Source organism: Salvelinus namaycush, chromosome 39, assembly GCF_016432855.1.
Source record: "Salvelinus namaycush isolate Seneca chromosome 39, SaNama_1.0, whole genome shotgun sequence".
NCBI classification, from domain to species: Eukaryota; Metazoa; Chordata; class Actinopteri; order Salmoniformes; family Salmonidae; genus Salvelinus; species Salvelinus namaycush.
The window spans coordinates 12,758,541-12,781,414 of record NC_052345.1 but is presented as its reverse complement, the minus strand read 5'-3'; the positions used below and the strand labels follow the sequence as shown (position 1 = coordinate 12,781,414).

Here is a 22,874-nt window from a genome sequence, read left to right as displayed (position 1 = left end):
AGAGTTCCTCTGTGGAGATGGGAGAACCTCCCAGAAGGACAACCATCTCTGCAGCATACCACCCATCAAGCCTTTATGGTAGAGTGCCAGACAGAAACCACTCAGTTAAAGGCACGACAGCCCGTTTGGAGTTTGCCAAAAAGGCACCTAAAGACTCTCAGATCCTGAGAAACAAGATTCTTTGGTCTGCTGAAACCAAGATGAAACTCTTTGGCCTGAATGCCAAGTGTAACGTCTGGAGGAAACCTGGCACAATCCCTACGGTGAAGCAAGGTGGTGGCAGCATCATGCTGCGGGGATGTTTTTCAGCGGCAGGGACTGGGAGACTAGTCAGGATCGAGGCAATGATGAAAAGAGCAAAGTACACAGAGATCCTTGATGAAAACTTGTTCCAGAGTGCTCAGGACCTTAGAATGGGGCGAAGGTACACCTAACAACAGGACAACAACACTAAGCACACAGCCAAGACAACGCAGGAGTGGCTTCGTGACAAGTCCCTCAATATCCTTGAGCGGCCCAGCCAGAGCCCAGACTTGAACCTGAACGAACATCTCTGGAGAGACCAGAAAATAGCTGTGCAGCAACGCTCCCCATCCAACCTGACAGAGCTTGAGAGGATCTGCAGAGAAGAATGGGAGAAACTCCCCAAATACAGGAGCCCGACCTCACTAATGCTCTTGTGGCTAAATGGAAGCAAGTCCTCGCAGCAATTTCCCAACATCTAGTGGAAATTCTCCCCAGAAGAGTGGAGGCTGTTATACCAGCAAAAGGGGGACCAACTCCATATTAATGCCCATGATTTTGGAATGAGATGTTCGACGAGCAGGTGTCCACATACTTTAGGTCATGTGGTCTATCACCCTGATCCTGCTGCCATCTACTGCAGACAAAGCAGAGAGGACTTGGTTGACCTCACTTAACAATGTCCATGGTAAATGACTTAAATGTAATGTCTATTGTTCTTGTTCTTCTTGTTGGCGTTCATTACGACTATTCCTCTGGTAAAAAGCAAATCCCAGTGAGATGGTGATGCCTAGGACGGTGCAACCTTGCATGATGGTGAAGGGATTATCATGTGATAACTCCCTCCTAGTTATCACATGATAATCCCTTCACCATCATGCAAGGTTGCACCGTCCTCCCCAGGTTCTAGGGCCTTATTGCTTTTATAAAACTGTCGCCAAACATGTTCATTTAAATATTAATGACATTGTTTCACCAACAATATTGCATTCGTAAGTTGTGATCCAAGCGGGCTGGTCGTTAGTTCTTTCTCATGTTTTGACCCAGTCGTTAATTCTAATCACTCTATTCATTCTATTCATTGCTATGCTAAACAAATCTTTGGTATGTAGCTACCTGGCAGAAAATCAATGATAATGAGAGATGAGAGAACGTCAATAAATCGTTATTTAAGAAATATCCAATAGGTCTACATAGGCAACAACTACTATGGTTTGCGAGTCCGAGCTAACTAAGCTAGTTGGTGATGTTAACAGGGACGTTTCTGATCTCCTGAGGCTGCCCAAACATGAACCCTCTCCCCCTCTGATGTTCCTCTCGATATGGTCTTTGTGGTTCTTGGTTTGCTTGTTGTACATCGTTATAGCATACTTCATATTGTCTACATTTTTTTATGCAGATTGAGTCGTGCTTTAAATCTCTGTTTCCCTCATTGCCTCTCCTCCCAAAGTGGAGTTGGCTATTGAACCACACATTTTTGACGAGCTCCGCAAGTGTGTCTAGGTCTACTGCACTGGAATTGTTGATCTTCTCATAGTCCTGCTGACTGATGGCTGCATGATGTTGTATTTTGTCCTTCCCCTGTCGCCGCATCTGCTTGACTTTGTGGATGTCGTGAACTCCGAGTCTTTCATTAGGAAAGGCTTAGAGGAGGGTCATTGATGTAACGGTTCAACCCGGCACGGAGACCCGTGAAGCTGCTCAGCCTGTACACTTCACCCTTAGCATTCCTCACACTCCCATAAAACTCCTGAAGGATAGCATTTAACCCTTCCTTTGTTGTTGTCTCATACTTGTTAGTTGTTATTTGGGCATTGTCGCCTCCTCCCTTGTCCTGTTCCCACCACTCTGTAAAATCCATGTCTCCCCAAAGATTAAAATGTATGTTGATATATATATACACAGTGCTGTGAAAAAGATTTTGACCCCTTCCTGATTTCTTATTTTTTTGCACATTTGTCACACTTAAATGTTTCAGATCATGACTTCAGTGTTCTTTTTTTACTTTTTCACATAGGGCCATGAAGGTTTAGATAGCTTTTTTCCCTTTAATAACTAAAATCATCACTTAACTGCATTTTGTCTTTACTTGGGTTATCTTTGTGTAATATTGAAATTTGTTTGATGATCTGAAACATTTAAATGTGACAAATGTGCAAAAAAATAAGGAATCAGGAAGGGGGCTAATACTTTTTCACAGCACTGTAAATGTATAATATTTTTGTAGGCTAGTAGCCACACTTCGCTGGTTAATTAATTAATTGAATTCTGAGTGTTTACGGTTCCCATCCGGACAAAATGAATGCATATGTGAGGATGCTGTTCATTGACTGCATAATGGCCTTCAATACCATAGCGCCCTCTAAGCTCACCACAAAGCTCACGGCCCTGGGTCTGAACTGGGTCCTCAACTTCCTGACAAGCCGCACCCAGATGGTGAAGGTAGGCAGCATTACCTCCTCGACACTGATTCTCAACACGGGTGCCCCACAAGGTTGCGTCCTCAGTCCCTTCCTGTCTTCTCTGTATACCCACGACTGTGTGGCCTCACACAGTTCCAACTCCATCATCAAGTTTGCTGACAACACAACAGTAGTAGGCCTGATTATCAACAACGACGAGATGGCCTACAGGGAGGAGGTAGGGACTCTGACGGCATGATGCATGCATCTTCTGGTGACACCATAGGTTACCAACGAGGAGGTGAACACTGAGTTAAGAAATAAGAGCCATCTGAAAAGGTATATTATTATGATAGTCTTTGAATGCAATTTCAAGCAACCCTGCAGCTTATGTGTATCATTTTGGACATTGTCAAGTTGTCTATGTAGAAATTACTTTGACATGTTTTGTAAAACTGCTACTAGGTTCCGATAGTTATATACGGTATGTCTGTCTGTTTGCAGAAGGATTCCACAGAGAATGCATACCTCAACCAGCTGGGCACCATTCACCAAGGAGTAATGTGCCTGGAGATGAAATCTGAGCAACTCTCTCAGCGAAGATAACTGAGCAACGACTATTTTCTTTGGATGTCTGTGGTATGTTTTGTGAAACAGATACAATAAAGATTGTCGTTATTCCTACTCTTACAGTGCTCTCGTCTGTCTGTTTTCAGAACACTGAGTGAGCAGAAATCCGTGGTAACTCAAGAATTTATGTTAGCGGGGGTCTCAGGTCTGATGTTCTATATTTAAGGCAACTCAACCCATCTCTATTGAATATCATACAGCAGACATGCTTTTGAAATGGTTGACTACTGTGTCAAAACAGTTATTTAGGCAATGTACAGTCGTGGCCAAAAGTTTTGAGAATGACACAAATATTAATTTTCACAAAGTCTGCTGCCTCAGTTTGTATGATGGCAATTTGCATATACTCCAGAGTGATCAGATGAATTGAAATTAATTTCAAAGTCCCTCTTTGCCATGCAAATGTACTGAATCCCCTAAAAACATTTCCACTGCATTTCAGCCCTGCCACAAAAGGACCAGCTGACATCATGTCAGTGATTTACTCGTTAACACAGGTGTGAGTGTTGATGAGGACAAAGCTGGAGATCATTCTGTCATGCTGATTGAGTTCGAATAACAGACTGGAAGCTTCAAAAGAAGGGTGGTGCTTGGAATCATTGTTCTTCCTCTGTCAATCATGGTTACCTGCAAGGAAACACGTGCCGTGATCATTGGCCAAAAAGGCCTTCACAGGCAAGGATATTGCTGCCAGTAAGATTGCACCTAAATCAACCATTTATCGGATCATCAAGAACTTCAAGGAGAGCGGTTCAATTGTTGTGAAGAAGGCTTCAGGGCGCCCAAGAAAGTCCAGCAAGCGCCAGGACCGTCTCCTAAAGTTGATTCAGCTGTGGGATCGGGGCACCACCAGTACAGAGCTTGCTCAGGAATGGCAGCAGGCAGATGTGAGTGCATCTGCATGCACAGTGAGGCGAAGACTTTTGGAGGATGGCCTGGTGTTAAGAAGGGCAGCAAAGAAGCCAATTCTCTCCAGGAAAAACATCAGGGACAGACTGATATTCTGCAAAAGGTACAGGGATTGGACTGCTGAGGACTGGGGTAAAGTCATTTTCTCGGATGAATCCTCTTTCCGATTGATTGGGGCATCTGGAAAAAAGCTTGTCCGGAGAAGACAAGGTGAGCGCTACCATCAGTCCTGTGTCATGCCAACAGTAAAGCATCCTGAGACCATTCATGTGTGGGGTTGCTTCTCAGCCAAGGGAGTGGGCTCACTCACAATTTTGCCTAAGAATAAAGAATGGTACCAACACATCCTCCGAGAGCAACTTCTCCCAACCATCCAGGAACAGTTTGGTGACAAACAATGCCTTTTCCAGCATGATGGAGCACCTTGCCATAAGGCAAAAGTGATAACTAAGTGGCTCAGGAAAAAAAACATTGATATTTTGGGTCCATGGCCAGGAAACTCCCCAGACCTTAATCCCTTTGAGAACTTGTGGTCAATCCACAAGAGGCGGGTGTACAAACAAAAACACACAAATTCTGACAAACTCCAAGCATTGATTATGCAAGAATGGGCTGCCATCAGTCAGGATGTGGCCCAGAAGTTAATTGACAGCATGCCAGGGCGGAATGCAGAGGTCTTGAAAAAGAAGGGTGTAACACTCGTTGTTGGAATGAGAAGAAGAGGAGGACCAATGCGCAGCGTGGTAAGTGTCCATAATGATATATTTAATAAATCAAACAGAACACTGAACGAAATAACAAAAGTACAAACAACTAACCCGAAACAGTCCCGTATGGTGAAAACACTAACACAGGATCCACCACCCACAAAACACAAAGGAAAACAGGTTACCTAAATATGGCTCTCAATCAGAGACAACGACTGACACCTGCCTCTGATTGAGAACCATACTAGGCCAAACACATAGAAAAAGACAACCTAGACATACAACATAGAATGCCCACCCACATCACACCCTGACCAAACAAAACATAGAAACATACAAAGCAATCTATGGTCAGGGCGTGACAGTACCCCCCTCCCAAAGGTGCGGACTCTGGCCGCAAAAACCTGAACCTATAGGGGAGGGTCTGGGTGGGCATCTGTCCGAGGTGGCGGCTCTGGCGCGGGGGACCCCACTCCACCATAGTCTTAGCCCGCTTAAGTGGCGTCTTTGGAGCGGAGACCCTCGCCGCCGACCTTGGACTGGGGACCCTAATAAAGGGCGCCTCTGGACTGAGGGGCGCCTCCGGACTGAGGGGCAGCTCCGGACAGGAGGGAGACTCTGGCAGATCCGGACTGGAGGGAGACTCTGGCAGATCCGGACTGGAGGGAGACTCTGGCAGATCCGGACTGGAGGGAGACTCTGGCAGATCCGGACTGGAGGGAGACTGGCAGATCCGGACTGACGGGCTGCTCAGGCGGCTCCTGACTGACGGGCGGCTCAGGCGGCTCAGGCGGCTCAGGACAGACGGGCGGCTCAGGCGGCTCAGGACAGACGGGCGGCTCAGGCTGCTCAGGACAGACGGGCGGCTCAGGCTGCTCAGGACAGACAGGCGGCTCAGGCGGCTCAGGACAGACGGGCGGTTCAGGCGGCTCAGGATAGACGGGCGGCTCAGGCGGCTCAGAATAGACGGGCTGCTCAGGACAGACGGGCGGCTCAGGCGGCTCATGACAGACGGGCGGCTCAGGCGGCTCAGGACAGAAGGGCGGTTCAGGCGGCTCAGGATAGACGGGCGGCTCAGGCGGCTCAGAACAGACGGGCGGCTCAGGACAGGAGGGCGGCTCAGGCGGCTTAGGACAGAAGGGCGGCTCTGACAGCGCTGGACAGACGGGAGCACCTGGAGGAAGGAAACGGAGAGACAGCCTGGTGCGTGGGGCTGCCACGCACCAGAGCCGCCTGAGCTGCCCGTCAAACAAAACATAGAAACATACAAAGCAATCTATGGTCAGGGCGTGACAAAGGGTCAACACTGCAAATATTGACTCTTTGCATCAACTTCATGTAATTGTCAATAAAAGCCTTTGACACTTATGAAATGCTTGTAATTATACTTCAGTATTCCATAGTAACATCTGACAAAAAATATCTAAAGACACTGAAGCAGCAAAACCTTTGGCCACGACTGTACAGTAAGTACATCAACATTACAAATTGTTGCAATACTCAACTATATTTCATTATTTATGGAGGACAGAGCTGGAAGCAAATAGCCAAAGAAGAAAAAGAACTGCATTAGGACTTCTTCAGCCGCCTCTGGAGGATCATAACGTGTTCCTCTGGATCTCCACAGGAATACTATTAGAACTATAAAACATTTTTAAATCAGAAGGCCTTGAGCACTTAGGCCTTGAGCATTCTGATTAAGAATGAGATTTACACAAAGACAAAGTTGTAGTGAGTGAGAATACGGATACAGCCTGCGCTCCATATTCGTATGCAATGCAGGGTATGCTCTCTGTGGTTGATCGTTGAGTTATTCACTCACTGTGGTTGGTTTCTGAAAATGATGGCGTGTAAAAGAGAAGCATTTATGTTCCCCTTCGGTGTTGGGTATAGTTTCTCATGTGTCTGCTGCCACCACATCAGAAGCCACTGTCACCAGCAGCACACGGAGGTCTGTGTGATATTAATAGAGTACTTGACTTATGGTTATGAATTTGGATATGATTGTAGAATACAGTATGTTGAAAAAACAACTCCATGATGCTGCTCATGTATATTGACATATAAATTGGACATTTATTAGAAAATATTAAAATACATTTAAACGTTACTCTTGGCGTTAGGCTCCGCTCCTTCGGGGTAGCTCACTGTCAGAGCATGCATAATGATGACATAATAATAATAAACAGTGAACAAGGTATGCTATACTGATCTCCCTGACTGAAACAAAAGCAGTGCCCAAACAGGTGGAGTTTGAGGTGGGTGGTCGGAAAGCAGACATGCAGGGCGAGTACTGCATGTTACAGCATAGCATGTCACCAAGAACACCAGTGCAGAGCTTGCACGCAGCAGCCATCATGGAATGAGTGTGTATTACCTGGTTGACTAAACAGACTGCCATATTACGGTAGAGTGAATCTAATTGGTTCAAGATCAGCTGATACAAATACTCTGGTTTCCTGTCTGAACTTGTCTTTGATTTATTTAGATAGAAGCTTTCCAAATATACAATATACTGTGAGCAATATAGCTGAACATCACCAATGCGTACCACATACAAATACAACATAAACATGAATACACAAGTTGAATATCACATGACTATCAATTATGTTCCAATATTTTGATTAAAAGGCAAATGGTAAGAATATTTTTCTACCTTTAAAAAGAAACAATACCCATTTACATCTATTTAAAGTGGTTGTTAGGAAGTTGAAACTTAAGTAAAAAACTGACTCATAGTGTAAGACAAATACTACATCACTTGGTAAAAATTAATTATTTGATAAGGGAATTATATGCTTAAAGGTAATGATTAAAATATTCCACCCTGAAACCATATAATTGTGTGAAATTTATTAGAATCATAAAACTATAATCTGATGGTGTGTGTAGTTTTAGTCAGAATTAGAACAAGGACCTTTTGCTCCTTTTTAGTACGTAAGCAGGGTGCAAGTGTGAAACAAATGATAAGAGGAGCTATCGACAGACAAGTTGTACTACTGTGTTCCTTACAGGACATTCTGTCCCCACCCGTGGAGTTGAGAAACTGTTTGGCTTGCAGAAGATTATGAAACATGTTGCAGAATAAAGAAACAATGTATCTGTGTAGTGGAAAAACACTGACTGTCTGAGCAAGGCGTAGCTTAAGGTTGGAACTTGTTTGTGTGTGTGTGTTATAAAGACTGTGTTTGCATTCTTGACTTTAGAGCGCTCTTGTGAATAAACTGTACTAACCTTTTGCATAAGCTGAATCTTTGCCTAATTATTATTAAACCCAGGGTTTTACAAACCTCGGGGATTAGTCAAAGTTTATTGATTGTTAGTTATTATCATTGTGATTGAAAATTCTCATGACATTATTGTTTTTCCAACCACAAGACACACTCATTACTCCGTAACAGCATGAACAATGTACTCAGACCATTATGGTTTTAACCTTCTAGCTATCTCAACTAAAACCATAGAATAATCAAATGTAATGTTGAGGAAACACAGACCGCGTCACTTTTTGTTTTTAGAAGGAACAACGTGTTGGAAATTCCAAATAGTTTGCATAGTCAACTTACACACATAACACACAACACACACTCCAACAGACATGCCACCAGGGGTCTTTTCACAGTCCCCATGTCCAGAAAAGGGAAGCATACAGTATTATACAGAGCCATGAGTGCATGGAACTCCCTTCTTATATAGTGCAAGTGAACAGCAAACCTGGTTTAAGAAAACAAATACAGCAACACCTCACAGCACAATGCCTCTCCCCCATGTGACCTACTTGTTGTGTTTATGTACTGACATGTATGTGTAACTGATAGATGCACACACACACTACATGTTAATGTTTTTAAATGTATGTAAATCGTAAAGTCTTTTGTCTGTAATGTCGGACCCCAGCAAAAGTAGCTGGCGCCATTGCCGTCGGCTAATGGGGATCCTAATAAATCAAATCAAATAGGATTGTGGGGATCCAATTTCAATATTGAAACAATTTAGTAAATTTCGAGAGAGACCTCAACGTTTGTACAACCCCCCATTATGCAAACCAAACATAGGCTATAAGCAAGGGGAAATAATGTCTAGATGCTTTTTACAGTGGCGATCCAGCTAATGAATTGGCTGGCTGGGCTGATGAGACAATGGATGCGCAGGGATTTCTCAGATGGAACAGAAAACAAGATGCCCATTTTTGTGTCATGGGTCTACCCGTGCTCACCTGGTTCTCTGTATGGCTCACCTGGTTCTCTGTATGGCTTAGAGCGCGTGTCTAAACCATTTTTTTCACCTTTATTTAACCAGGTAGGCCAGTTGAAAACAAGTTCTTACTTACAACTGCGACCTGGCCAAGATAAAGCAAAGCAGTGTGACAAAAAAAGACAACACAGAGTTACACGTGGGATAAACAAAAGTACAGTCAATAACACAATAGAAAAATCTGTATACAGTGTGTGCAAGTGGAGTAAGGAGGTAAAGCAATAAATAGGCCAATAGTAGCGAAGTAATTACAATTTAGCAAATTAACACTGGAGTGATAGATGTGCAGATGATAATGTGCAAGTAGAAATACTGGTGTGCAAAAGAGCAAAATAAAAAACAATATAGGGATGAGGTAAATAGTTGAATGGGCTATTTACAGCAGCAATCGGTAAGCTGCTCAGATAGCTGATGCTTAAAGTTAGTGAGGGAGGTATAAGTCTCCAACTTCAGTGATTTTTGCAATTTGTTCCAGTCATTGGCACCAGAGAACTGGAAAGGCAGCCAAAGGAGGTGTTGATATACCTGCTGGAGCGCGTGCTACTGGTGGGTGTTGTTATGGTGACCAGTGATCTGAGATAAGGTGGAGCTTTACCTAGCAGAGACTTATAGATGACCTGGAGTCAGTGGGTCTGGCGACGAATGTGTAGCGAGGGCCAGCCGACGAGAGCATACAGGTCAGAGTGGTGGGTGGTATATGGAGCTTTAGTGACAAAACGGAGGGCACTGTGATAGACTGCATCCAGTTTGAGTGTTGGAGGCTATTTTGTAAATGACATCGCCAAAGTCGAGGATCGGTAGGATAGTCAGTTTTATGAGGGTATGTTTGGCAGCATGAGTGAAGGAGGCTTTGTTGCGAAATAGGAAGCCAATTCTAGATTTAATTTTGGATTGGAGATGCTTAATATGAGTCTGGAAGGAGAGTTTACAGTCTAGCAAGACACCTACGTATTTGTAGTTGTCCACATACTCTAAGACAGAACCGTCCAGAGTAGTGATGCCAGTCGGGCGGGCGAGTGCGGGCAGCGATCGGTTGAAGAGCATGCATTTAGTTTTACTAGCGTTTAAGAGCAGTTGGAGGTCACGGAAGGAGTGTTGTATTGCATTGAAGCTCGTTTGGAGGTTAGTTAATACAGTGTCCAAAGAAGGGTCAGGTGTATACAGAATGGTGTCGTCTACGTAGAGGTGGATCAAGGAATCACCAGCAGCAAGAGCGACATCATTGATGTATACAGAGAAAAGAGTCGGCCCGAGAATTGAACCCTGTGGTACCCCCATAGAGACTGCCAGAGGTCCGGACAACAGGCCCTCCGATTTGACACACTGAACTCTATCTGAGAAGTAGTTGGGGAACCAGCCGAGGCAGTCATTTGAGAAACCAAGGCTGTTGAGTCTGCCGATAAGAATACGATGATTGACAAAGTCAAAAGTCTTGGCCAGGTCGATGAATACGGCTGCACAGTACTATCTTTTATCGATGGCGGTTATGATATCGTTTAGGACCTTAAGTGTGGCTGAGGTGCACCCGTGACCACCTCGGAAACCGGATTGCACAGCGGAGAAGGTACGGTGGGATTCGAAATGGTCAGTGATCTGTTTGTTAACTTGGCTTTCGAAGACTTTAGAAAGGCAGGGCAGGATGGATATACTGTAGGTCTGTAGCAGTTTGGGTCTAGAGTGTCACCACCTTTGAAGAGGGGGATGACTGCGGCAGCTTTCCAATCTTTAGGAATCTCGGACGATACGAAAGAGAGGTTCAACAGACTAGTAATAGGGGTTGCAACAATGGGGGCGGATAATTTTAGAAAGAGAGGGTCCAGATTGTCTAGCCCAGCTGACTTATATGGGTCCAGGTTTTGCAGCTACTTGAGAACATCTGCTATCTGGATTTGGGTGAAGGAGAAGCTGGGGAGGCCTGGGCAAGTAGCTGCGGGGGGAGCGGAGCTGTTGGCCGGGGTTGGGGTAGCCAGGAGGAAAGCATGGCCAGCCGTAGAGAAATGCTTCTTGAAATTCTCGATTATCGTGGTTTTATTGGTGGTGACAGTGTTTCCTAGCCTCAGTGCAGTGGGCAGCTGGGAGGAGGGGCTCTTATTCTCCATGGACGTTACAGTGTCCCAGAACTTTTTGGAGTTAGAGCTACAGGATGCAGATTTCTGTTTGAAAAAGCTAGCCTTTGCTTTCCTAACTGACTGTGTGTACTGGTTCCTGACTTCCCTGAAAAGTAGCATATCGCGGGGACTATTCAATGCTAGTGCAGTACGCCACAGGATGTTTTTGTGCTGGTTGAGGGCAGTCAGGTCTGGAGTGAACCAAGGGCTATATCTGTTCTTAGTTCTACATTTTTTGAAAGGAGCATGCTTATTTAAGATGGTGAGGAAATTACTTTTAAGGAACAACCAGGCATCCTCTACTGACGGGATGAGGTAAATATCCTTCGAGGATACCCGTGCCAGGTCGATTAGAAAGGCCTGCTCGCAGAAGTGTTTTGGGGAGCGTTTGACAGTGATGAGGGGTGGTCGATTGACCGCGGACCCATAACGGATGCAGGCAATGAGGCAGTGATCGCTTAGATCCTGGTTGTAAACAGCAAAGGTGTATTTTGAGTGCAAGTTGGTCAGGATAAGATCTATGAGGGTGCCCATGTTTACAGATTTAGGGTTGTACTTGGTGTGTTCCTTGATAATTTGTGTGAGATTGAGGGCATCTAGCTTAGATTGTAGGACGGCCGGGGTGTTAAGCATATCCCAGTTTAGATCACCTAACAGAACGAACTCTGAAGATAGATGGGGGCAATCAATTCACATATGGTGTCCAGGGCACAGCTGGGAGCTGAGGGGGGTCTATAACAGGCGGCAACAGTGAGAGACTTATTTCTGGAGAGATACATTTTTAAAATTAGAAGCTTGAACCTTTTGGGCATAGACCTGGAAAGTATGACAGAACTTTGCAGGCTATCTCTGCAAGTCCTCCCCCTTTGGCAGCTCTATCTTGACAGAAAATGTTGCAGTTGGGGATGGAAATCTCAGACTTTTTGGTGGCCTTCCTAAGCCAGGATTCAGACACGGCAAGGACATCAGGGTCGGCGGAGTGTGCTAAAGCAGTGAGTAAAACAAACTTAGGGAGGAGGCTTCTGATGTTAACATGCATGAAACCAAGGCTTTTACGGTTACAGAAGTCAACAAATGAGAGCGCCTGGAGACACACAGGGCCTGGGTTAACCTCTACATCACCCGAGAAACAGAGGAGGAGTAGGATGAGGGTACGGCTAAAGGCTATCAAAACTGGTCGTCTAGCGTGTTCTGGACAGAGAATAAAAGGAGCAGATTTCTTGGCGTGGTAGAATAGATTCAGGGCATAATGTACAGATAGGGGTATGGTAGGGTGCGTGTACAGTGGAGGTAAAACCTAGGCATTGAGTGACGATAAGAGAGGTTGCATCTCTGGAGGCACTAGTTATGCTAGGTGAGGTTACCGCATGTGTGGGAGGTGGGACAAAAGAGGTATCTGAGGCATTTTGAGTTGAGCTAGGGGCTCCACAGTAAAATAAAACTGATAACTACCCTAAACAACAGTATACAAGGCATATTGACATTAGAGAGAGACATAAAGCGAGGCATAAAGCAATCACACGTGTTGATTTGGAGAGCTAGCTAAGACAACAACGGTTAAGACAACAATAGCTAATCAGCTAAGACAACAACAACAGGTAAAATGGTGATGAATTCAACCGTCCAACAAAGGCCGGTTGAAGGCACATCGGACGGAATTACGTCGGCAGACCAGTCATGATGGATTGGCTCCGTGTCGACAAAGGGTCCAGGCCAATTGGCAAAAGAGGTATTGTAGCTGGAGTAATTTCGTTTGCTAGCCGGGAGATGCGCCTGGCTCAAGGTAAACTGATGCTAGCTTCGGGACAAGGGCATTAGCCACTATAGCCACTCAGTAGCAGCTAGCTAGCTGCGATTATCCGATGCAAAGGTCCAGAGCTTACGGAAGGAATCCTGTGATGTACTGAAGAAAAGCAGTCCGATATGCTCAGCGTTGATATCGTGCTGTGCAGACTGTCAAGTATTATCCAGGCTAAAAGCAGCTAGTGTCTGAGCTAAAGGTAAAGGCCGCTAGCAGTGGCTAACAATGACTAAATAGCTAGTAGCTAATTAGCTTGTTAGCATATGATGGCTAGCTTCTGATGGAGGTTCTAGCTACAGTTGAAGTTGGAAGTTTACATACACCTTAGCCAAATACATTTAAACTCAGTTTTTCACAATTCCTAACATCTAATCCTAGTAAAAATTCCCTGTCTTAGGTTAGTTAGGATCCCCACTTTATTTTAAGAAGGTGAAATGTCAGAATAATAGTAGAGAGAATGATTTATTTCAGGTTTAATTTCTTTCATCACATTCCCAGTGGGTCAGACGTTTACATACACTCAATTAGTATTTGGTAGCATTGCCATTAAATTGTTTAACTTGGGTCAAATGTTTCGGGTAGCTTTCCACAAGCTTCCCACAATAAGTTGGGTGAATTTTGGCCCATTCCTCCTGACAGAGCTGTGTAACTGAGTCAGGTTTGTAGGCCTCCTTGCTCGCACACGCTTTTTCAGTTCTGCCCACACATTTTCTATAGGATTGAGGTCAGGGCTTTGTGTTGGCCACTCCAATACGTTGACTTTGTTGTCCTTAAGTCATTTTGCCACAACGTTGGAAGTATCCTTGGAGTCATTGTCCATTTGGAAGACCCATTTGCGACCAAGCTTTAACTTCCTGACTGATGTCTTGAGATGTTGCTTCAATATATCCACATAATTTTCCTACCTCATGATGCCATCTATTTTGTGAAGTGCACCAGTCCCTCCTGCAGCAATGCACCCCCACAACATGATGCTGCCACTCCCGTGCTTCACGGTTGGGATGGTGGTCTTCAGCTTGCAAGCCTCCCCCTTTTTCCTCCAAACATAACGATGGTCATTATGGTCAAACAGTACTATTTTTGTATCATCAGACCAGAGGACATTTCTCGAAAAAGTATGAACTTTGTCCCCATGTGCAGTTGCAAACCGTAGTCTGGCTTTTTTATGGCGTTTTTGGAGCAGTGGCATCTTCCTTGCTGAGCAGCCTTTCAGGTTATGTCGATATAGGACACGTTTTTACTGTGGATATAGATACTTTTGTACCCGTTTCCTCCAGCATCTTCACAAGGTCCTTTGCTGTTGTTCTGGGATTGATTTGCACTTTTCGCACCAAAGTACGTTCATCTCTAGGAGACAGAACACGTCTCCTTCCTGAGCAATATGACGGCTGTCTGGTCCCATGGTGTTTATACTTGCGTACTATTGTTTGTACAGATGAACCTGGTACCTTCAGGCGTTTAGAAATTGCTCCCAAAGGTGAACCAGACTGTGGAGGTCTACAATTTATTTTCTGAGGTCTTGGCTGATTTCTTTTGATTTTCCCATGATGTCAAGCAAAGAGGCACTGAGTTTGAAGGTAGGCCTTGAAATACATCCACAGGTACACCTCCAATTGACTCAAATGATGTCAATTAGCCTATCAGAAGCTTCTAAAGGCATGACATCATTTTCTGGAATTTTCCAAGCTGTTTAAAGGCACAGTCAACTTCTGTACGTAAACTTCTCACCTACTGGAATTGTGATACAGTGAAATGTAAGCGAAATAATCTGTCTGTTAACAATTGTTGGAAAAATTACTTGTGTCATGCACAAAGTAGATTTTGCAAAAACTATAGTTTGTTAACAAGACATTTGTGGAATAAATGAATAAAATGGCATCGGAAGATATGGCAGCAGTTTTACAGGCGCCCAACCAATTGTGCTATTGTGTTTTTTTCCGCAACTTATTTTGTACATAATGTTTCTTCAACCGTATCTTACGGCAAAAAATTATTCTGGATATCAGGACAGCGATCACTCACCTCGGATTCGACAAAGATTTTTTCTTCAACAAACAAGAAGCACAAGACATTCTCCAAACACCCGGCAGGGCCGACATCCATGTTATCTGCAAGAGGATGCGACGGAGATACAGAGGACAAAGAGCCGGATGCCTGGTCAGGACCCGGAAAAGGGTCTGTAATACCAACATGTTTCAAGCAGACCACCATAGTCCCTGTGCCTAAGAACACAAAGGCAACCTACCTAAATGACTACAGACCCGTAGCACTCACGTCTGTAGCCATGAAGTGCTTTGAAAGGTTGGTAATGGCTCACATCAACACCATAATCCCAGAAACCCTAGACCCACTCCAGTTTGCATACCGCCCAAACAGATCCACAGATGATGCAATCTTTATTGCACTCCACACTGCCCTTTCCCACCTGGACAAAAGGAACACTTATGTGAGAATGTTATTCATTGACTACAGCTCAGCGTTCAACATCATAGTACCCTCAAAGCTCATCACTAAGCTAAGGATCCTGGGACTAAACACCTCCCTCTGCAACTGGATCCTGGACTTCCTGACGGGCCGCTTCCAGGTGGTGAGGGTAGGTAGCAACACATCTGCCACGCTGATCCTCAACACTGGAGCTCCCCAGGGGTGCGTGCTCAGTCCCCTCCTGTACTCCCTGTTCACCCACGACTGCATGGCCAGGCATGACTCCAACACCATCATTAAGTTTGCAGACGACAACAGTGGTAGGCCTGATCACCGACAATGACGAGACAGCCTATAGGGAGGAAGTCAGAGACCTGGCCGGGTGGTGCCAGAATAACAACCTATCCCTCAACGTAACCAAGACTAAGGAGATTATTGTGGACTACAGGAAAAGGAGGACCGAGCACGCCCCCATTCTCATCGATGGGGCTGTAGTGGAGCAGGTTGAGAGCTTCAGGTTCCTTGGTGTCCACATCAACAACAAACTACAATGGTCCAAACACACCAAGACAGTCGTGAAGAGGGCACGACAAAGCCTATTCCCCCTCAGGAAACTAAAAAGATTTTGCATGGGTCCTGAGATCCTAAAAAGGTTCTACAGCTGCAACATCGAGAGCATCCTGACCGGTTGCATCACTGCTTGGTACGGCAATTGCTCGGCCTCTGACCGCAAGGCACTACAGAGGGTAGTGAGTACGGCCCTGTACATCACTGGGGCTAAGCTGCTTGCCATCCAGGACCTCTACACCAGGCGGTGTCAGAGGAAGGCCCTAAGAATTGTCAATGACCCTAGCCACCCCAGTCATAGACTGTTCTCTCTACTACCGCATGGCAAGCGGTACCGGAGTGCCAAGTCTAGGACAAAAAGGCTTCTCAACAGTTTTTACCCCCAAGCCATAAGACTCCTGAATAGGTAATCAAATGGCTACCCGGACTACCCGGATGTGTGCCCCCCCCAACCCCTCTTTTTACGCTGCTGCTACTCTCTGTTTACCATATATGCATAGTCACTTTAACTATACATTCATGTACATACTACCTCAATTGGGCCGACCAACCAGTGCTCCCGCACAGTGGCTAACCGGGCTATCTGCATTGTGTCCCACCCACCACCCGCCAACCCCTCTTTTACGCTACTGCTACTCTCTGTTCATCATATATGCATAGTCACTTTAACCTGTTTGGGCTGCAAGGGGCAGTATTGAGTAGCCAGATAAAATGTGCCCATTTCAAACTGCCTCGTACTCAATTCTTGCTCGTACAATATGCATATTATTATTACTATTGGATAGAAAACACTCTCTAGTTTCTAAAACCGTTTGAATTATTTCTCTGAGTGAAACAGAACTCATTCTGCAGCACATTTCCTGACCCGGAAGTGGAAAGTCTGAAATCGATGCTCTGCTTTTCTTCCTGCTTATACATGGGCATGAAACGTAAGAGTCTACGTGCCCTTCATAGACCTTCCCCTGGGTGTCAAGAGGCTGTGAGAGAAGAAATTTTGTGTTTATCTTGGTCTGACGTTGAATACAGGCTCTTTGTATGACGTGTCCCTCATTTCCGGTACTCTGAGGAGCGCGCGCAGGACAGTGGGATTGCCTTCTGTTTAGCTGCCGTTATGGACGACCAATATCTCCGGCTTTGATTTTATTTGATACATGTGACCATATCATCGTAAAGTATGTTTTTTCAATATAGTTTAATCAGATTATTGAAATTTTTTTCGGGAGTTTTGCCGTGTTCCGTTCTCTTCCGTTTGTTGACATGGAGAGATCCGTGCCACCCGGCTAGCGCGCGTGCTAATTCAAGAGGGAAAGTGTCCGTTCTGAATCCAAACAACGACTGTTCTGGACAAAGGACACCTTGTCCAACATTCTGATGAAAGATCAGCAAAAGTAAGACCCAATTTATGATGTTATTTCATATATCTGTCGTAGTCGCCGGCGCCCAAGTGTTTCTGGCTATTGTGCTAAGCTAATATAACGCTATATTGTGTTTTCGCTGTAAAACACTTGATAAATCGGAAATATTGTCTGGAATCACAAGATGCCTGTCTTTCAATTGCTGTACACTATGTATTTTTCAGAAATGTTTTATGATGAGTATTTAGTTATTTGGCGTTGGTGTCTGTAATTTTTCTGTCTGCTTTCGGTGCAATTTCTGACTGTAGCTGCAATGTAAACTATGATTTATACCTGAAATATGCACATTTTTCTAACAAAACATATGCTATACAATAAATATGTTATCAGACTGTCATCTGATGAAGTTGTTTCTTGGTTAGTGGCTATTTATATCTTTATTTGGTCGAATTTGTGATAGCTACTGATGCAGTAAAAAAATCGTGGAGTAAGAAAAGTGGTGTCTTTTGCTAACGTGGTTAGCTAATAGATTTACATATCTTGTCTTCCCTGTAAAACATTTAAAAAATCGGACATGTTGGATGGATTCACAAGAATTATACCTTTCATATGCTGTATTGGACTTGTTAATGTGTGAAAGTTAAATATTAAAAGATTTTTTTTTTTGAATTTCACGCCCTCCACTTGAGCTGGCTGTTGTCATAAGTGTACCGACGTCGGGCTGCAGCCATAAGAAGTTTTTAACCATATCTACATGTACATACTACCTCAATCAGCCTGACTAACCGGTGTCTGTATGTAGCCTCGCTACTTTTATTTTCCTCGCTACTGTATATAGCCTGTCTTTTTACTGTTGTTTTATTTCTTTACCTACCTATTGTACACCTAATACATTTTTTGCACTATTGGTTAGAGCCTGTAAGTAAGCATTTCACTGTAAGGTGTTGTACACCTGTTGTATTCAGCGACCTTGACAAATAAACTTTGATTTGGAGTGGTTGAAAAACAAGTTTTAATGACTCCAACCTAAGTGTATGTAAAAATAGCAGATCCGTCTCACATTGGGTGAGGCGTGTTGCCGGAAGGTATGTTTAATTTAAAAATGGAAAAAGATATATATATATACAAAAAAATATGAAAAAAACAAAATTTACATGGTACAATGACAAACACGTTCGTACTGCTACGCCATTTTGGATTAACAATGCTTGTTTTGACCAACCCATGGTAGAAGACACAAAAACACCTCGACCTTAACTATTCTGATTAAGAATAAGATTTATACATTCAGAAAAAGTTGGACTTTTAAGACACACTTCCCTCTCAACATGTCTCTCCAAAGTAAATAACTAGTAGAGTGTGTGAGAGTGGGGATACAGCCTGCGCTCCATATTTGAATGCCATGCAGGGTATGCTCTGTGTGTTTGGTCGTTGAGTTATTCACTCACTGTGGTTGGTTACTGAAAATGATGGGCGTGTAAAAGAGAAGCATCCATGTTCCCCTGGGGTGTTGGGTATAGTTTCTCATGTGTCTGCTGAGACCACATCAGAAGCCACTATCACCAGCAGCACACGGATGTCTGGCTTACAGGATATGTGTCAGTGTGACATTAATAAAGTACTTGACTTATGGTTATGATTTTAGATATGATTGTAGAATATAGTATGTCGAAAAAACAACTTACTGCTCATGTATATTGACATATAAATTGGACATTTATTAGAAAATATTCAAATACATTCAATACGTTACTCTTGGCGTTAGGCTCTGCTCCTTTGGGGTAGCTCACTGCCAGAGCATGCATAATGATGCCATAATAATAATAAACAGTGAACAAGGCAGGAGGAGTCTGGGGTGGGTGGTCGGGAAAGCAAATACTCTGGTTTCCTGTCTGAACTTTTCTTCACTTGGTTTAGATAGAAAACTTTCCAAAACATAAAATATACTGTAAGAAATATAGCTGAACATCACCAATGCGTACCACATACGTACACAAATACAACATAAACATGAATACACAAGTTAAACTACACATGAATATATCAATTATAGACAATTACTACGTCACTTGGTAAAAATGAATAATTGCTTTTCCAACCACAAGATGCACTCATTACTCTGTATCAGCATGAAACATTTTTACTCGGATCATTATGGTTTTAACCTACTAGCTATCTCAACTAAAACAACAGAAAAATCTAATGTAATGTAAAAATGGCTTATATCCTGATGTACCTGATGAAGTTTAGGCAGCTAAAATATTTGTACCTATGATAAAATATAATAAAAGTCTTAACAAACTGTTCTCATTTTAATGTTAGCTCTTTTGACTTTGTGGCAGACACCATACAACAGGAACAGCTTGATGAGTGGTCCAGTGACCTAAAAACACTACAGAAAAACATAGCCTACACTATTGTTTAGAACTAAAAGCAATATAAATCTTATGACCTGATGTATTGAAAAAAGTTATAGGGAGGCCTCCATCGCTATCAACTGTACACCTTATGGACTAAAACAGGGATATTCAACTGGCGGCCCACGGGCCAGATCTGGACAGTTTATTAATTTAGACTGGCCCTTTGATCAATTCTGAACATTCATAAAAGATCTGCACCAAAATCCAATGTTCAGTGCCAAAATGAAAAGCACTATGGTTGTTGTCTGTTATTTATTGAGATGCTTAGTTTTCAGATGATTTTCAAATCACCAAATTACTTTTAAGAATATTTTAATCGTTAAAATGGTGAGCAAGCATTGAGCCTTTTCCTTTTCAATGAGGAGCACATTTTTTGGTTGCACCTCAACTCACGTTGATCAAGCACTTTCCACTTCTTCCCTAACTACTTTTAGCAACACTTCATTAGAAGAAAAGCGCTTTATTGGTGTGTGTGTGCGTCGCATGTGTAAAATGTTCGGCCCCCCTGAAATGAACCTTTTTTACATCTGGCCCTCGTAAGAATATAGTTGAATAGCCCTGGAATATAACATTGGCTGTTCCCTTCTTCCTGCTGGTCTTCTGTTGAAATACGAATACTTTCCGTATAGAGATTTTATTCACACACATAAGCATGGTATGCGGTGCGACACACACAAACAATTTACCACTAACACTTGCAGTGAGGCTAGAACTGTGAAATACAGCAGAACAGGCTTTTCAATTCTGAAAAAGCAAAGAAGCAATATTCAGAAAACGCATTTGAAGAAGCTACTCAGTGGTCCTACTACCTCCTTTTGTAGACACAGAATAGGGGTTCGATTCTTCCTGCTGTGTGTCTGGTTGATAAACGTGATTCCTGACCATGTCTACATAGACCGAGTCAGGAATGACCTGGGGTGTGGATCCTCCCTGGTTACGGCACCTCTTCCCCTGTGAAATAGGAATGTTGCTTCAGTCATAGCTAATCAAATGGCTACCGGGACTATTTGAACCGGTAACCCCTGTAAATAACCTCGCTATTGTTATTTACTGCTGCTCTTTAATTATTTGTTTTTCTTACCTCTTGTTTTCTAGGTATTTTCTTAAAACTGCATTGTTGGTTAAGGGCTTGTAAGTCAGCATTTCACTCTAAGGTATTCGGTGCATGTGACAAATAAAATTTGATTTGATATCTTATAATGCGCTACAAGCAATCAATCATTTTTACTAATTCAACCACTTTTTAATTATTCTTGGACATTGATAAAAACAATTGAATTGAATTGCATCCTAATTGCCCTTTGTCCATTTCAGTCACTACAATGACTGGCATTGAAAGGACATTGTGTTTTGACAAAGTTTACTGGTATTATGCTCCCAATGTGTTTAGTAGGACGAGGACAACTTGTTAATAAAGGACAATGTGTTGAGTAGGACGAGGACAACTTGTTAATAAAGGACAATGTGTTGAGTAGGACGAGGACAACTTGTTAATAAAGGACAATGTGTTTAGTAGGACGAGGACAACTTGTTAATAAAGGACAATGTTTTGAGATACATGTGATTGACCCATCACCCGGGCAACCATCAGCACACTCACCCGTGGAGCGACCCAGATGAGGAAGATGACACACAGCAGGATGGTCAAGATGCTAATGATGATGACGTTCACCACGCCAGATGGGCACGGCTTCTCATTGGCTGGGTGAAAGGGGGTCAGCGTTACTGCAGTAACTGTAGGACATGGCAGCTGTAGGACATCGTCTATGGAAGACATCACCAAATGGGAAAATCTAATCAGTATCCTGCAGCACTCACACCAAATAACTGTCAGAGACAGAGTTGTATCAAAGAAAAGCCACTGGAGAACAGTGTTTCTCAACTTGTTTGTATCGGGACCAGCAGGCTATGGTTGTTTATATTGAAACTAACAGTTGAGAGCTGACTAAAAAAGTCTGGAACACCTGCCTGTCTATGAACCACGGATTGAGAAACACTAGTCAGGGTTCTAGATTACACAAAACATTTTCTACATGTCAAATTGACTGTTCATGATAAGAGTAAAACACTTCACATCTAGAGTTTATTTACTTATCTAGGCAAGTCAGTTATGAACAAATTCAAATTTTCAATGACAGCCTAAGAACAGTGGGTTAATCCCCACCTTATTCAGGGTTAGAACGACAGATTTGTACCTTGTCAGCTCGGGGATTTAAACTTGCAACCTTTCAGTTACTAGTCCAATGCTCTAACAACTAGGCTACGCTGCCGCCCCACTACAGTGTAAACATATACCTACCATTCACCACGACCAGAGTGGAGCCTCTTCCTTGGTTGATATCATTTTCATACGTGGTTTCATTGTATTTTGTGTAAATACACCGGTAGAATCCTGTGTCCTCTATGGTCAGGTTACTGATGGTGATGGTCAGTTGGTCCACAGGTCCCTCAGTCTTCACTCTGTCCCAGTAGCCGTCCCTGGGGCTCAGCTTGGAGTTACGCTGGTAGTAATACAACACCTCCATGTCCCTGTCCAGCCCAACATACAGGTATATTCCGTCCTGGTCTTTTAGAGTGGTGGAGCACTTCATGGTAAACTTCTCCCCAGTCTTCACCCAGAGAATGGCTTCTATATAAAAGAGAGGGAAGGAAGAGAAACCATGGTTGTTAGATTCAAAGATACATATGTACCATACTGATGATTTAACACAGAATCAACCTAGAGTTGTGGGAATAAACAGCTTGCCTTACCTGCTGCTGTGGTCAATTCATTGAATGAGAAGTAGAACAACAGCAAACTCCTCAGCAGTGACATCACCATCACCATAGCTGTCTGTATACTGCTGTCTGTCTCTGTCTGACATCTACTTATAAATACACAGGAAATAGGACACATCTGACATCACAGTCCCTCACAGTCAACCACACATTCATGTATTACTGCAGTGGTTCCCAACCTTTTGCAGTTACTGTACCACCAACTGAATGTTGCTCTGCCCGGCGTACCCCCTCGTGCATTTTACCAGTAAGCCTATGGTCTAATCATGAGTC

General features: G+C 43.6%; 1 protein-coding gene across 2 annotated transcripts; it reads right to left on the bottom strand.

Moving 5' to 3' along the window:
- Positions 1–19,107: 19,107 nt before the first annotated feature.
- On the bottom strand, positions 19,108–22,662 carry LOC120032874. 2 transcript variants are annotated; one of them, XM_038979096.1, is made up of 4 exons: positions 22,575–22,662; positions 22,123–22,452; positions 21,424–21,587; positions 19,108–20,774 (listed from the first exon to the last, which is right to left on the bottom strand). In XM_038979096.1, exons 1-4 carry the CDS (start codon positions 22,648–22,650, stop codon positions 20,613–20,615), a joined length of 732 nt encoding a protein of 243 aa, XP_038835024.1. In that variant the 5' UTR covers positions 22,651–22,662; the 3' UTR covers positions 19,108–20,612. The 2 variants fall into 2 exon arrangements, with proteins under 2 accessions (XP_038835024.1, XP_038835025.1); XM_038979097.1 differs by having other exon boundaries at positions 21,424–21,524.
- Positions 22,663–22,874: the final 212 nt, after the last annotated feature.